The sequence below is a fragment of the Pogoniulus pusillus genome, chromosome 10 (genome assembly GCF_015220805.1).
Source record: "Pogoniulus pusillus isolate bPogPus1 chromosome 10, bPogPus1.pri, whole genome shotgun sequence".
Classification (NCBI taxonomy): Eukaryota; Metazoa; Chordata; class Aves; order Piciformes; family Lybiidae; genus Pogoniulus; species Pogoniulus pusillus.
This window is the reverse complement of record NC_087273.1, coordinates 28,747,803-28,765,335: the sequence shown is the minus strand read 5'-3', so window position 1 is coordinate 28,765,335 and position 17,533 is coordinate 28,747,803. Positions and strand designations below refer to the sequence as shown.

Genomic DNA, 17,533 nt, shown 5'->3' with positions numbered 1-17,533 from the left:
CCCGCCAAAATAAAATCATCAGCCTAGCCCGAAAGTTTACAAGTAAGATAAAGCTATATATCCACAGTAAGCTAAAAAACTAAACGCATATAATACAATGCATATGTACAAGACATATTTACAATTAAGTAAATAAGAGATCCCCTCCTGGACAAACCCACAAGGGGCTAACAGACACATTCTTCTATCCCCAGAGGGAAAACCAGGCCCTCACTATCTACTCAGCCAAGGTTAGTGCAGCAATGGAAGATCAGCCAGTGCAGGGAGAAGAAGGTCTTCCCAGAGAGAGTGATTTGCCATTAGAATGAGCTGCCCAGGGAGGTGGTGGAGTCAACCCCCTGGAGGTGTTCAAGAAAAGCCTGGATGAGGCACTTAGTGCCATGGTCTAGTTGACTGGCTGGGGCTGGGTGCTAGGTTGGCCTGGATGATCCTGGAGGTCTCTTCCAACCTGGTTGATTCTATGATTAAGAGGAGGAGAAGGCAGCAGAAAGTGGCAGAGAGAAAAGAACAGTTTATATGACAGATTATTATATACTAGTCCAGCAAGCAAATGAAATTATATGGACTGATCTATTATTTTTCTTTTATAACCAATCCTCTGTTTTATTTACTTTCTATTTTAAAACATACAGAAAGTTCCTACTTGTTTACAATTGAAGGTTCAGCTAGACCATTAGCTCCAAACCACTACATCTATGCAATACCCAACTAGAAATGTCCCATGAACCAGCCTACAGCACAAAACAGTGAAATTATACACATTTTGCAATAGCACTATTAATTCCAAAATCTTGCATGTTCAACTTCTGCTAAGGACTTACAGCTCTTTTGGTATTTGAAGTTACCTAGTGCACCTCCTTCAAGTCTGCCTCTGCCACCCAACCTGAGCTAAAGCATCTCCATTGAACATATTAATACCTTCTTCCTCCACAGATCTCTTCTAGTGTGTATGTCTGGGTTTACAAAATTTTGCTAGCACTCAAACATTCTCCGACGTTTAGGGTCTGTTTTTCTACTGCTGCTAAAGCTCCATTCTCTCTTCATTTTCAATGGCTTTTAACACACACACACACACACACACAGAGTTCCCTTTCCTTCCCACCCTTACTTACCTAACAGTGCCCATCTGTCAGTCATCCTCCACTTTCACTATTCACAGACTATCATTCTTTGTGTGGTCTCCTTTAACCTCAATCCAGTTTGTCCACACCATTTTCTAAAAGCAAGTCACAAAACTGGACACAATAATCCAGCCTGCCCGTTCTGATATGGGATAGAAAATTAGTTCATGTATCCTGTCTGCAATAATGAGGGGTTACGAAGCTTGTAAAGCCAAGCTGAAGTTCATATCTAGAAAACAGACTGCTGTTTCCTTAACTGTGCAACTTCCAAGGAAAAGCTGAGCCAAATTAGAAAAATGTGTCATCAATAAGCCCTTTAAAACTTGTACGAGTTTTTAGGTTGGCTATAGAGGTGAAAATGCATTTTCAGTGCTGCTGTATTCACTTTCTCTATAAAGAGCCCATTTTTCATCTTTCCCAGGCATTATTTTCAGATGTGCCTCTAAAGAAAACCATCAAGTTTTTAATGCTGATTTCTTCCAGTGGGAACAGCCTCATCAAAGAAAAGCAGCCCTCAAGAGTAAGATCTCTTTACCAAGTTTCATCAGAACTCACAATCTTCCAGAAAGAAGGACTGCTATGATTTACCAATACAAGAAATTGCACTAGCAAAACTATACCAGTACTTCATCTAGTTATTTTGATTGACTTCTTGAGTGAATTATCCACAACCTTTGAACACAACTTAATTTAAAACATGTTCCAAATGTCACAAATTAAAATAAAAAGGCTTTCTTTGCATCTCTGAAACATGAGAAGTTGATCCTCCTCCTCTGTTGTCAGGATGTAACCTACTTTTGCTTATACCTCCACCCTCGACCTGTTTCTCACACCTTCTGCCAAAACCATCAAATGCCCACAGCCCAGCCTGCAGCTTTCTATTAATCTTTAGAAACAGCTATACTACATTATCACTATAAAAATCTCCCACTCTGGAAATTCTGCAAGATCTACCAACAAAACAAGCACCCGAGTGCTGACTTCAGTTCTTACAATGATTACCTCTGAATTGGTTATGGTTTGCAATCGAATTTCTAGCACATGGCAGAGAAGTTTTGTTTCTTTAAAAATAAAACCTGACATCCACTTTCCCAAAATGAGGCAGAATTTAGCTTTTACAGTGAAAACACATAGGATATGATAAACTTCATCATCTTCACTTCATATGTTTAGTCGCCTTATTCTCATGTTACACAGCTAATATAAGTGCCTCTGTATTTCACAGTACACTGTGTGCTGTCCTCTTTCAACAAAAAAGTTTAAGTTCCAAAACACATTAAGTGGAAAAAAATATAATCATTCTAAGCACAATTTATAAAATCTTGGTTCCTGCTTCTTCATCCAAAGTTCAACAGTACTTAACAACAGAGAAAATCATGTGTATTTTTTCCAGAAGCAGCAAAACAGAACACCCTTGTGAAATCCCACCAAGCCATCCACTCACTTCAGTAGAGCAGCAGCCTATCTCCTTGACTTCAGAGGTGAACTTGTCCCCTTTCAAGCCAGAGCAAAGCCAACCAAGAGCACGCATAACTTCTGGCAAGACACTTGCCTAGTGTCTGGGAGTCCTGGATAGCCCAAAATTCCTCTCCCTCTCCAGTTTGAATGGGAGAGGAAAGGTGCGAAAAACCTGCTGTGAGGGTCTAAATCCTCTCTCTCGTTCATCAACAAAGATAAAGATTGTCTTTGTTACCTTCCCCGACTCAGGCTAGGTGCTTGGCCTAAAGCTCAGGGATGCAAATCAACAGACAATGCCTTGGAAACTCCTGGACCTCAGCCTGGCTGGCTGGAATGCCCAGGATGCCTACATCTTATCGCAGCTGCCCCCAAGGGCAAAGGTTTGTGTGTATTCAAGGTATGGACAGGTACAGCCAGGGAGGGGGCGGGGGCTCTCTCCCCGGTGGTGCCAGACCCCTGCGAATGCATGAGAATACACAGGAAGATATCCTGGGGAGCTGCAGCTGGACACTGAGCAGAGAACTGTATAAAAGGCAGGAGCAAGGCCTGCCAAAGGGTGGCACTCCCACGGGACCACCAGTGGCACTCCCAGCAGACCACCAGTGGCACTCCCACGGGACCACCAGTGGCACCTCTACCAGACCACCAAGGGCAGACCTCCACCAGACCACCAGAGCTGCACCACCACCAGAAGAATCTCTGACGAACTCCACAGAAGATCATCCCTGGGCCACACACCTGTCTCTCTCTCTCCCCCCTCCATCTGCGACTGAGGGTAATCACAGCTCTTTTCCTGCCCTGCCTCTCCTCTTCTCTTTCTCTCTCTCTCCTCCTTCCCCCTCTCTCCTTCTGTTTTGTCCAACCCTATTCTTTAATAAATAGTTTCGTGGTGATACATGGTCTCGTTTGCACCTTAATTTCACAACACAGAAATCCATAAGAAGAGATCTTGCTCCTCTGGACAGAGATATTAACAGTATCTCTGTTCTCTGGACCTTGACACCTGCTTCCCCCCTCCCCTGCCCTGCAGGTGTGAAGGGGGGGAGCAAAGGGCCCTTCCGGCACCAGGGGTGCCCGTGCAGGTGCCCGCACTGGAATCAGGCTGGGGATTGGCTGTGCTCTTCGCGCCTAGGCAGTGGTAAACCATCTCTTTGTCTAGCAAAGGTAACAATATTGGGGCACTTCCTGCCTTGGGGTCCCTGCCTTAGAGTTCTCCCCCGCCTGGATAGTTCCTGCAGAAAGAGTCCCCTGGCGCTCCGAAGGACAAGCTCCTGAGGGACAGGACTGTCCCTGCTTTGGATGGCTTCCCACCACAAGCACCCCCTTTATGCAGCTTGATAGGCCTTAACAAGCCTCGGAGGTCTTTTGAATGAGCGAGCTGACAACCATCTGGACCGCCCTTTCTCTAACTCACCTGTGAGTAAACTTTTGGCTCAGCCTGATTAATAGTGGGGAATGCTGAGTTTAGCAGCTTAGCCTCTTCCACCTCTTGACTTCTAAAATAGTCAAATTTATCTATGGTATCCTTGCAAGATCTTCTAAATCAAACTGAATCTGCTAATTAAAACTAAATTAATTTCTGTATATAATTTTGGGGGCAGGGTTTCAGGAAAACAAAACAATTCTGACTCGGCCACATTAATTCCCTGCCTCCACAACACACAGTTACTATGACTTAGTTATTTTAGTGTCAAAATTGTAAGAACAGGGAGTTTTTAAAATCTGAAAGAAAGCAGAACATGAGGATGAGACAGTGGTTGGTTATTTTTCACTACAGTGTGTGCTACAAGTGTTTATAAGGAAGAGATGCAACCAGTGGCAGAACAGAGACCATTGGTGACAAGAGAACTGGTGATGCAGACCATTGGTTGATAGGACAAGGGAAAATGGTTTCAAGTGGCACCAGATGAGGTTTAGATTACACATTAGGAAAAACTCTTCACTAAAAAGAGTTGTCAATCATTGGAGCAGGCAGGCAGGGAAGTAGTTGCGGACTTGGCATTGCTGGACTAATGGTTGGGGACTCAATCTCAATGGTCTTTGCTGACCTAAATGATTCTATGATTCCATAACATTCTGAGTAGAGGATGCTCAATACCACATAGCCTTAGATATAACTGATATGACTTTGTTATCAAGCACAGGAGAAAATCCATCAGTGTAAAGACAGAGATGAAGTGAGAGAAGTAAAGCCTGATGGAAACATTAACTGTCTTCACAATGTCAACTTTTGCAAGCTATACTGATTGTTTGTGCAAAGTCCATGCTTAATGAGTAAATGGTTTTTATTTTAACTAGGAAACCAAAGCGCCCGTTCACGGCGGTACCTCATGCGTAGGATCCCGATGAGCGTGGCGGCCAGCTCGGAGGACATCCTGCCCATGATGCAGCAGCGGCTGAGGCAGGCGAGCAGGCTGGCGGGCAGGCAGGGCAGGAAGTAGACGAGCTGGACCAGCCGCCGCTGCGCCTCGGCTGGCAGCAGGACCAGCGTGCCCTCCAGCGGATCTGCAGCACACACACAGGGGCCCTCAGCTACTTATCAACACATAAGAACCATGGTAACGACTCCATGGCGTTAGCATCTCATTCGGAACTGCAGCAAGCTTCCAGGGACCCCACTCTTTTCTAACTGCTCTCATCTAGTTGAGAGCCTGTAGCGCTTGCTGAAAGGAGGTCAACATAACTAAGGCTGAAGAAGGGAAAAGGGAACGCAAGGGAAAAAGGAGAAGCAATACTACCAGAATTAGATCTCACAAATGAAACTTCTACTCTACTTCTACTGACATTCTGCTAACCTGCACTGAAGACTGTACTCTTTTTACTAGGCTTGATGCACACAATTAGTTCTAATATTTATGGCAAGGGACTCAACCAGTCTCCATTCCTGTCCCCAACAGAGGCTTCATATTCACAGAGTACAGCAGAGGGCTGCAAAGATGAAGGAGACTGCAGCATCTCTCCTACATGGGAAGGCTGAGAGACTAGAGTCTGTTAAGTCTGGAGAAGACAATGCTGAGAGGGGATCTTATCAATGTTTATAAATACCTAAAAGTCAAGTGTCATGAGAATGTGACCAGACTCTTTTTTTTACTGGTAACCAGCAATGGGACAAGAGACAACAAGAACAAGCCGGAAGCCAGGAAGGTCCATTTGAACACAAGAAAAAGCTTCTCTACTTTGAGAGTACTAGAGCACTGGACCAGGCTGCCCAGAGAAGTTGTGGAGTCCCCTTCTCTGGAGATACCAAACATCAGCCTTGACATGGTCCTGTACAACCTGTTCTGGGTGAGCCTGCTCTAGCAGACACGTTGTACTAGATGACCTTAGGAGGTCCCTTCCAACATCTATCTACCATTCTGTGATTCTGTTGTTCACTTAGGAATCACCAGTAATTTCCACAACTGGAACCTCCCTGCCAAGTGACAGCCAACATCCAATATGCTGTAGGGCAAAAAATTCTTACCGTATATTCGAGCAGCAGTGGCTTGTAAACTTTGCAATAATTCCTTGTTCGCACGAGAAGCAGCAGAATGAATGATATCAATCAGCTGATTTGAAAGCTCAGGGTTTCTCAAGCCAAGCAGAGCAAGTTGCTGAGGTAAACCAGCCAGCCAGCGAGACAGAACTTTACTCCGACTTCTAAAGAAAGAGGGAAAATTAGTTGGGGAAAGAAATACAAACCAAAACAACAAAATCCACAGACTTACTCTTTCCAGTCTTGACTAAATAAATTGCTTTAATGTCAGGTATAATCACATGACAATAAATTGCAGCATTGATTTAACTGAAAATATTTAATCAGAGGACTCAAGTGCAATGCTAAAACACTAGTTACATGAGAAGTATTTACTTGATCCATAGGTTCTGCATTGCATATTTTCAAGTCTTTCAGAATCTACTTAAGTGAACTTACTTTATGCTGGGCAAAGCAACATTTCCAGTTATTATCATTCTGAGACATAAATCAGGCTAAAAACCTCTGAGACAACTATACCCTCAATAGCGCTGAACCTACTACTCTTTACACTTTTAAGTTCAATTCTACCTTTGTTGGCATGTTGCTTGGTCAGTTCAGATACCTCTTAAAGCAGAATGAAGAACCAGAAACTGGTGGAACATGCCACCACTAAGTGTTAAGTGCAACAATTTTTGTTTTGTACAAATACACCTCTCAATTCTTCAGCCATTCCCTCATGTTTATTTTCTTCTGGTTTATTTTTTGTTTCCTCTGCCAGGTAACAAATGCTTCCAAATTTTATGTCACTAAAAAGCTTCTACTGGTTTGTTTCTGCTTGGTGTGCCAGTCATTGATAACATGAAGCTTTGTGTCAAAAGAGCTCTAAAGGAACTGTATCAGGAGACTCTATTCAGTTTTACCACTTCCACTGTTGTCATTTATGTACTGCATTCCACTGCACACACCCCTGTGAGATGCCACCTTTTATACCAAATCCAGATGGCATCACCTGACTTCAAAGATAATAATCAAAGCTCTTCCCATCTGCATTTTCACACACCAGACCCCTCAATAAATAGAATTTACTCAATTCCTCCTCTTTTGCATTCATGTGACTGCACTCAACTCAACTTTGTTTACAGTCCTGTTGTTCCAATATGAGGACTGTGACCATCCCTTGTGTTTGGTAAGAATTATAGTGACCTTTATTAAAAATGTGTTAAGACATAATTCACATTGAAGGACAACCTGAACTCATCCTAATTTCTGAACCCTACAGTAGGATATGTTAAAAAGCCTTTGCTATTTTCAAATCCTATGGAAAAAAAATCAGCTTGACATTTAGGAATTGCTATTCCTAACCTACTTGCCAGAAAAATAGGAATTAAACCAGTTTGCTTAGCAATTCCTTTCCTCCCATTCCCTCTAAGTGCTGTTTACCATAGGCATCCCCTAAAAGCTGGTCAGGAAGTGTTCAGAATTTCTGGAATATCATCAAAACAACACTGAAAAACCTACCCAACCAGAAAAAAAAAAGACAGCCCACACAACCAACAGAGAAAACCAACCACTGAACCAGGAAGGAAGCTTTTCTTCTTTCACAAAATCATGTGATGGTTGAGGCAGAAAGGGCCTCCTGGAGGTTATGTGGTCCAAAATCTCTGCAGAAGCAGGAGCAGCTATCTATGGCTCTCCAGGACCATGTTCAGACAGCTTCTGAACACCTCCACAACCTCTCTGGGCAACCTGTGCCTGCACTTGCTCACACTAACAGTGAAAAAGGTGTTCCCTATGTTCAGACAGCACGTTCTGCATTTTACTTTGTGAGCATTATCTCTTGTCATATCACTGGACAGCATTGAAAAGAGCCTGACTCTCCTCTTCAGGTATGTATTGATGAGATGCCCCCTGAGCTTTCTCTTCTCCAGAACTAATAGTTACAGAATCACAGAATCTCAGGGTTGGAAGTGACCTCAAAAGATCCAGTCCAACTCCCCTGCTAGAGCAGGATCACCTAGAGTAGGTCCCACCTCTCACAGACTTCCTCATCTGCAGTGCCCTCATCATCTTCACAGCCCTTCAGTGGACTCTCTCTAGTACGTCTATGCTTGTCTTTTATTGGGGAGCCCAAAACCTGGATACAGTACTGCATAAGTGACTTCACCAGTGCGGAACAAAATGGAAGCATCCATTTTGTGGCATCCTAAATCTGTTGCCACTCCTCTTACTGCAGTCCAGACCACCTTTGCTGCTAGAGCCCACTGCTGGCTCATGCTCAGCTTGCTGTCTGCCAGGTTATCCTTGTCCTTTTCTGACAAGCTGCTTTCCAGCTGGTCAGCCCCAAGCATATACAGGTGCATGGGCCTGGTCTTCCCCAGATGCAGGAATTTACACTTTCTCTTGTTGAACCATCAGCCCATTTCCCCAGCATGTCAAGGCTGTATCTCCTCAACAGCTAGCAAATGAAATATAAAGCCTGACTAGATGTCAAATTTAGTACTGCACAGAAATTATCTTGAAGGGATAAAATAAATTGGCCAAACAGACATATATTTATGAGGTAAACAATTTCCCACTTGTAGTGAAATCCCTGAACTGTTACAAGATCAGCAGACAAGATTCACACATGTTAAGAGTTCTGCAATTTCATTTAAACTTTCTGAAACTTGGTGGCTTCTGCATTTCAAGGAAAACTGTTGGATCAAAATGGCCACTCTGGTTATTAAAAAAAAAGCCAGGCATTAGCCACACTCAGAACCAGAAAAAACTCATGGAAAAATCTATTCAGCAAGTGATATAAAAACACAGAAGCTCTGTGCAATGAGAAAATACAGGCTGCACAACGTTGGAAGCTTAGAGTACAACAGAAAAGCAATTCTTGCCTTGTTCCTATAGCATCTCACATAAGTCAGTGTGTGAGGCTAAACAGTCTTCTAAGTCTCTACCAGCATAGGTATGTATATATCTATGTACACACACATACTGTTCTGGAGCAATACAAATGCCTTCCTTCTCCTCCCACCACAGGTTTGAATGGGGAGGAGAAGGTGGCAGGAAAACTGCTTCCCCCACGCCGCAGTTTGAAGGGGGAACAGCAAAAGGCACCTTTTCACAGTATCACAGTATCATCAGGGTTGGAAGAGACCTCACAGATCATCAAGTCCAACCCTTTACCACAGAGCTCAAGGCTACACATTGGCACCAAGTGCCACGTCCAATCCTGCCTTGAACAGCTCCAGGGACGGCGACTCCACCACCTCCCCGGGCAGCCCATTCCAGTGTCCAATGACTCTCTCAGTGAAGAACTTTCTCCTCACCTCCAGCCTAAATTTCCCCTGGTGCAGCCTGAGGCTGTGTCCTCTTGTTCTGGTGCTGGCCACCTGAGAGAAGAGAGCAACCTCCTCCTGGCCACAACCACCCTTCAGGTAGCTGCATACAGCAATAAGGTCACCCCTGAGCCTCCTCTTCTCCAGGCTAAACAATCCCAGCTCCCTCAGCCTCTCCTCGTAGGGCTGTGCTCAAGGCCTCTCACCAGCCTCATCGCCCTTCTCGGACACGTTCAAGCATCTCAATGTCCTTCCTAAACTGGGGGGCCCAGAACTGAACACAGTACTCAAGGTGTGGTCTAACCAGTGCAGAGTACAGGGGCAGAATGACCTCCCTGCTCCTGCTGACCACACCATTCCTGATGCAGGCCAGGATGCCACTGGCTCTCTTGGCCACCTGGGCACACTGCTGGCTCATGTTCAGGTGGGTATCAATCAGTACCCCCAGATCCCTCTCTGTCTGGCTGCTCTCCAGCCACTCTGACCCCAGCCTGTATCTCTGCATGGGGTTGTTGTGGCCAAAGTGCAGCACCCTGCACTTGGAGCTATTGAACACCATCCCCTTGGACTCTGCCCATCTGTCCAGGCGGTCAAGGTCCTGCTGCAGAGCCCTTCTGCCCTCCAACCCAGCCACATCTGCCCCCAGCTTAGTGTCATCTGCAAACTTGCTGATGACTGACTCCATGCCCTCATCCAGATCATCTATGAAGATGTTAAAGAGGATGGGGCCCAGCACAGATCCCTGAGGGACACCACTAGTGACAGCCGCCAGCTGGATGTGGCGCCATTCACCACCACTCTCTGGGTCCGGCCCTCCAGCCAGTTCCTAACCCAGCACAGAGTGTTGCCATCCAAGCCATGGGCTGATAGTTTAGCCAGCAGTTTGCTGTGGGGGACAGTGTCAAAGGCCTTGCTGAAGTCCAGACACATGTGGAAGCCCACTGGAACCAGGCTGGTGAGTGGCTGGGCTCTTCCTGCCCAGTATAAAACAGCAAACAGTCACTTTGTCTAGAAAAGCATAAATAGAGCAAGGGAAAAGGGCACAAGGTTCCCTCTGTGACAGTGCCCCAGACAACACAGGTTCCTGCCATGCCTGAGTTCCCATTTTGGACCCTTCCTGCTTTTGGACAGCTCCTACTTTTTCACACAGCTCTCAGTTTTTGCACCATCCCTGCTTTTGGACGATTCTTTCTCTTCTGCACCACTCTGTGCAGATTTGCAGGCTTGGCAAGTCCTGGGGTCCACTTGAGAAAGCTGCCAGTGGCAGCCAGACCCAGCTGCTCTCGGCCCATATCACAGCCAACTCCTGGCTGCCATTCCGAACTGCAGACACCCTAGCAGTCAGGCTCTGCCCTGCCGCTGCTGAGGCGGCATCGCTTCCATGAATCTCTGTCTTGTGGAAGTCATGTCTCGAGACACTTGTGAGGCAGCTTTCCCACCTGCCTTGGACTTCTGCTGTTTGGATGCACTATGGGATATTGCTTGCAGCATCAGAAGACAGCCAAGCCACAAAGAATCCAGCAAGGGATCATCTCCAATTTCCTATCTCACTTCCATGAGTAAAGCCTCTTGTTTCTCAGATTGTCTGCTCAGCCTGATTGATAGTGGGGTAAAGCTGCGTTTGTAGCTTAGCCTTTTCCATTTTCTCACTTCCTAAATCTCTAACTGTGTCCATGGCATCCTGTAGAGATTTTCCCAATTGAATAGAGCCTTTAAATAAACCTAAAACTAGTTTTGTATATGGTTTGTGGGTGGGATTTCCAGGAAAATAAAATAATTCCAATTTTGTAATTCCTGACTCAATCACATTAATTCCCTTCCTCCACGGCATATATACACACAATGACTACACCTGTGTAGCAACTAGGGGTGAAAATAACTTGCATCAAGATGAAAATATTAATTCTGAACCTTGTAGTAAATGAACCAAGTTTTCTTTCTCAGGGCAATAAAAGGCCCAAACCTTCTACCTAGCTGTTAATTCAGACACACATGAAAAACAAACAAACAGCTTCATGGAATGCATTCCAACATGATTTCTGCTCATCTTCAACTGATCTTAAGCTTCTGAGAAGAAAAAAGGAAGAAGAAAGCAGTCACAAGAGGGCTGAGGGACCTAGGATGTCAAACTGAATGGAATAATATGAGTGTCATCCAGGATAACTGCACAGACCACAGAGATCATAAAAACCACTTGTTTCAAAAGGAAAGAAATGGATCATTACAATACACAAATATTATGTCATCTTAAAATGTCCTCTCAGACATAAGTGCAATTACACTTTTGGCAAAGAATTTTCAAGATTTTGTTCTTCTGTTACTAGAAATGTCACAATTCCATGAAGAAGACCAAGAGGAACAGCAGGAAACCTACTGCTATTTGTGATGTCTACGGATAGGAAGTTAAAGCTTTCTAGATAGTAAGAGGATCACATGAAACTGGATGAGATGCTCAAGACTTCCAGGTAAGTACAGAAAACAGCAGTTATGTAACCTCCAGGAAATCAGAAGGTATGAAAAAGATCTTTTTCACTCTGGTGGAAAATAAATAAGAAAAATAGCATGTTACCAGTCCTTTTTCTTGTCCATCTTTCAAATTCCCTATACTTTTTATAATGTTCACAGAGTAGCACTAAACATTTCTGGGTTTAGAGTGAATTACTCAGGCATTATCAGAAATGAAATTTTAACAAAGCAAAGAAGCTGCAGAAGAGCTTGACTCTGCTAGTAGATATCAGCACTTCTGGGAGCTGAGGCTTGATTTTCACCTAGCAGCAGAAAATTAAGTGTCATGGATATCATCTACACCCTTCTGCAGATCTCAAATGAGGTAGTATTGATGCAGCCTGATCTGTGTTTAAGGATTTTACACAGCTGGAACTAAAAGGCACCTTCTGGAAAAGTGAAGACCTGGAGACAATGTGGACACATCCTATAATGGAAACGCACAGTAACACCAATGTAAGTTATCTCCTCTGACTTGATGCAAGTCAGTTATTGAGCAGATACATGAAAATGGGAACCTGAGAGGACAAGAACATTTTCTTAAATCTCATCTCTTTTGAAACGTGTACCCAAAAGAACAGAAGAATGCTTCTCTTAATGAAGCATCTAAGGCCAGACAGCAACTAGCAGAACCACCAAAGTCACTACATCGCAAGACCATGACCCTGGGCTGAAGCAATAGAAATGCTCCATGGCTACAACTGCACAGTCTTGATGCATTTAGTGACAACCACTCACATTCAGAAACTGACAACTAAGCTAATACCCATCTCGATTTCACAAGGAACTTAAAACTTCCAAATTTCAGAGATGTAATGCCAAAACAGACACCGAATGAAGTTTTATATCTAAGTAGAAATTCAGTATTATAAATCCTGAAATTCCAAAATAAATACACTGTGGTGAAATAATTATAAAAAAAAGAATACGTAAATAGTTTTTACCTGATTCTTTGAGTCCTCAAATCTTCTTTTTGGTAAACTCTGCTAAAAAACTTCAACAGCAACGTACGGACCGGAAAGAGGAGATTCCGTTGCTGGTACAGCGTATACACTGCTTTTATCAAAGGCTCTGTTGCCACTAGGGAAAAGAAAAGTTTGAAAAAAAAAATAAAGTAGTGCTTCTTCATCTTCTGACTACACACACACAGAAGAGGTATAATCTCTGTCTACAATTACCTACTACAAACTCCACAGGAAAGTACAAAAATGTTTTTAAAGCAGCTGGATAGAATTCTAACGCATTGAACCAACAACTTCTTGCGTAGCTTGTGAAAGAGCCACACAAAAGAGCACAAACGTTCAAGTGAAAACTTCAGGACTTCCTGAAGATAAGGCAGTGCCCAGGCTGCTTCAGAACCAGTAAGTTCTTGCTTTCCACTGCAACCTTCCACACTGGTTTCCCCTAGTGCAGCAACTTCACACTAATCTTCTCCTGAACTCCTCCACTATGATTCCCCAAACCTCACTGTCAGCAGCGCTTTCTATACTCTTTCTCCTTGTGACACACGCCAGACTTATCAGCTCTCCATGTCCCCGAATCAGCTTGCTCTAAACCAACCTGCTGAAGTAATGAGAAAAGACATAACTCAAGAGGCTGCTGGCAAGCCACTGCAAAGGGAAATGCTAAACTCCACTGCAACCTTTCCTTCTCTGAAGCTCTCATCAGCTATGCATCATCACCAGACTTAAGACAACAGATGGAACTTCTATCCTTGTAATAAAGTTGGCCAAAAACAGTCAGCCAGTGCAGAAGTTACTACAGTAGACTTGGAAACAGACCAAAAAATTTCCTCGGAAATGAGATCAAGCCACTGTATGTAAAAATCAACAAAGCATGAAAAAATATCTGCATCCAGAGAAAACAAGTCTGGAAAGAACAGAGAAGCATCTGAAAACTCAAGAGACACGTGAATGGTATTAAGACCTAACTCAATTTGTCACAGAAAACCATGAGGTCCCAACAAATTGCTGTCAAGATACACTTAAGCAGTAGCAATTGCTTAACTACCTTCATAAACCAAGACTGGGAAACCTTTGTCCTTCCTTTCAGGCATATTGAGCAGTCTTAGTAAGATACATATTTAGAAACAGACATAATTTTGTGTTCCACACTTCAATCCAAGGAGACAAGAATATTCCACACTAAAAATTATTTTGGATCCAGTTGATGGCTGGTCTTCATTAGCAAAACTCTTACTAGGGATATCTAAGTTACAGTATAGCATCACTAAAAGATACACTATAAAAAGCACCTGAAATGGCATGGTCATACTTAAGCATATCGGAGGAGTCATTCAGAAGTTGAAATCTAATATATTTGTTAATGGAAGAACACACCAAATAAGAATGATTTTTAATTAAGGTAAATTATAGAGCTCTTTTTATTGCACCAGGACCACCAAGTAAGTCAATTCACATACTCTTCAAGTGAATAATCATCTTGGACAGCATTTCTTAAACAGAACACTGGCTCATTCTTATTTGAATAACAATTACACCTTCATGTAGGTTTCAGCTAATTAATGAATTGCTAACTGAACGCATAGAGTAAGTAATATATATCCTAAGTGTGTAGAATGTTCAGATATCTTCAAATAACTCTACAGCATGTCAAGTAAGGTAGGTCCTACTATTCAAATCGTTACATATGAAGAGAACAAGTTTAAAAACAGAAACATATTAAAAATGCATCCTTAGAAAGTATACTTATAAGATACAAATTACACACACTCCTAAAATGCATCAAAAGTCCTCATAATTTTTAACCTATTTCAGTTTTAACTGGCACATGGTAAGCCTCATTTTGAAATGCCTGAGCATTTTCTTCATCACTCTATGAAAATTTATCCAAAATATAACTAGCAGGCAAGGTGCTGCTGAAGTCACACTCAGGAGATGCAAGAAAGGAGCAAACCTCTATTTACAGAGAGCAGATCCAGAGTTTGATTTTAAACAATGGAAAGAAATCTCAGACATCACAGCTAAAAGCTCTTCTGGACATCCGCAGGGAAAGGTAGATACATGCATTTCACCCCAGCATAAACAGCTACTCCAAACAGGCAATCCTGAAAAACACGACTGCAAAGGTACTACTGTGCTTTTGTGCACATTTCATCTAAGCTGATTTATTTTCTGCATTCCAAAGAGAAATGATTGCATTAAAAATAGCCACTCTGGTTAGAAAAACACCAGCCATTATCCATTCTCTGGTTAAAGTTTGGTAAACAAGGGAAAAGTCAACGCTCAATTAAAAAGAGAAGGGTGAAATATCTGATTTAACTGTCTAGCAATATTTTGAGAACTACTTCCTCCAGTAGCAACTCTTATGCTTTAGCTCTTCTGCTGAGACAGGAACATCTTTGACCTTGAACTACTCCTTGCCCTCAACGTGAAGCTAAATTTGAAGTGTAGATCAGAAAAATTAGTTATTATCTTTGTCACCAGGGGCACAGTGAGAGATAAGACTCTCAATTAAAATTCATTTGGAAGGAGATACAACTAACTGCCAAAATACATTTGAGGGACATTTAAACATCTTTTCATCTTGCAACTAACAATGAAACCTGTTGCTATGGGCAAAGCATTTTCTATAAACTACTCAGCTGCATGGCTGTGAAATTCACTCCCATCAGACTGGCAAGATACAATAGACTGCTGCTACTTTTATATATACTGAAAAATTCCTTTCTGAAAGAAATTGTACACCAACCACTTAGGCAAACCAAGATCTTATACAAAACATAACCAAGTAGTACTTGAAAAGCAGAAAAACAAGCTAAGCCACAATGTTTTACAGGTCCTGCAAATCACAGCAGGAAGTAGTATGCTTTATCTTGGAAAGGGATTCAAATCAAGCATCTTGGAAAATATTTTACAGCAGCTATCAGTTTTACAGAACTATTTTGGCATTTCATGTCATTGCAGAACCAGAATGGTCATTTGATGGTCTTAGAGGGAATCTACCAGCTATATAAATGATTTTAAATCAGAACTGGAGCACTATAGTCTCATGCACCTTTATGTTCTAGTAATTAATTGTTTCAACTATCAGGATAAAAAAAAGGTGTTTAGAAGACTCATCTTCCCATTTACAAAGAAATATCTTAAGTAGTAAAACCAGATACACAAGATATTAATTAAAACCAGATACAAAGATATTAATACTTTGCATATTTAACAACACTCATTCCTTAAAAATCAAGCAGTGTTCAATGCTCCATGAAAAAGTATGACCACGAAATTCAATCTACCTCTATAGACAAAACACTGTGATTAAAACAATGGATATAAGATGACTTGATGCTAGAATACCTCAAACTTTGTCAGTGTATAATTTTGCTTATCTCACCTTTGTTTTGCTGTATTTGCATTAATCTCCAAGTCACACCGAGCAACCTGTTCACCTGCTTGCTATTCAGCTTGCTGCCATCCTGAAGAGTATCTGTCACATATTTCCTTATCATGTCCAGCCAACCAGAATCCATCTGAAGTGTTGAAGTGCTTGCTAGTGAAACCATTATGTCACATAAGGTTAAATTTAGTAAGAGATGGTCTACGCTGTTTGAGGATGTCATACAATACTTGTTGCTGGAGGAGAGAAGGGGAAAAGAGAGTGATATAAAAATATTTCATGCCTTTTAATATACATTACTTTGGTAGAAATTGTTCTAGTAGAAAAAAAAATCCTAAGGGTTAAGGTTTTAAAGCCAATTGAAAGTCTTTACACCTGACATTTGGGTATTCACACTTTTTGTTCTGCTGCCAAAAAGACCTGCTTCCCTTATTTGCAATGGTAGCAGCAACCTAAACTCTAAATTGTGTTTCTGGCTGGTTTCTCCTATTAGACATTTTCACTCTGGCCTGGCAGCACTTTAAGCAATATGCAAATTCCAGATCAGTCGCTGGATTCAATGCTTTCATTTCTCCAAGACAGCATTTCAATTTCTACTGAAGGATATTCAGATGACTTCCTATAAAATAACTTTCAAAGAACAAGCAGAATTTCTCAATTCAAAGCAATGCTGCCTTCCTGTGAACTCTACAGCTCTTCAAGGAATACACAATAAAAGAAAGTCCTCTTTTCCAGCATTAAAAAACTTAACACTGGATAAAACATATGACTCACATTGTCTCACTTATCTTACAGCTCTGAATTTCATAAGATGGCATCAATTTCATTCTTACCCTTTGCACGAATCTTTCTTTTTGTGCTTTACTGTTTCTTGTAAAGAGTAAGGAAAATGGCGCATGAAGTGGTGCTTGAAATCAACAAGGTAATTCATTCGAAGCCATAGCTCCTGTTAAGGAAAGCAGATGACAGGCAGAAAACATGGGAGTAAGTGAAATGCATCAATGTAATCACCTTCCAAAGTCATTATTGGGATCAACAAAAACAGGAACTTCAGCTTCTGTTTCAAAGTTTTCACACACATCTATTTTCAGATGTAAATGTGAGGTCCTCAACATGAACCTGAAGGTCCACAAAACAAAGGAGTAAAATTACAAGAAGTCAAGACTGAGCAACATCAATCAATGCAAACTGGACCAGGATATTTTCTTAGCACATAGTAATATAGATATATGTAGTATTGCATGAGTGGGTTACAATGTGAATTGCAAGTACTCTTATATCAATTTATCAGGGTACTTAAAATCAGAGTGAAC

At 42.1% G+C, this 17,533-nt stretch overlaps 1 protein-coding gene across 1 annotated transcript in view; it reads right to left on the bottom strand.

The window, feature by feature from the left end:
• The window catches only part of TEX10 (testis expressed 10), a 62,299-nt gene that overhangs the window by 32,335 nt on the left and 12,431 nt on the right, over window positions 1–17,533 (bottom strand). Inside the window, exons 6-10 of the mRNA XM_064150085.1 lie at window positions 17,054–17,166; window positions 16,218–16,456; window positions 12,812–12,947; window positions 6,043–6,218; window positions 4,907–5,084 (exon numbers count right to left, since the gene is read on the bottom strand). Coding sequence (XP_064006155.1) covers window positions 4,907–5,084; window positions 6,043–6,218; window positions 12,812–12,947; window positions 16,218–16,456; window positions 17,054–17,166 — 842 coding nt within the window. The remainder of the gene's footprint in view (window positions 1–4,906; window positions 5,085–6,042; window positions 6,219–12,811; window positions 12,948–16,217; window positions 16,457–17,053; window positions 17,167–17,533) is intronic.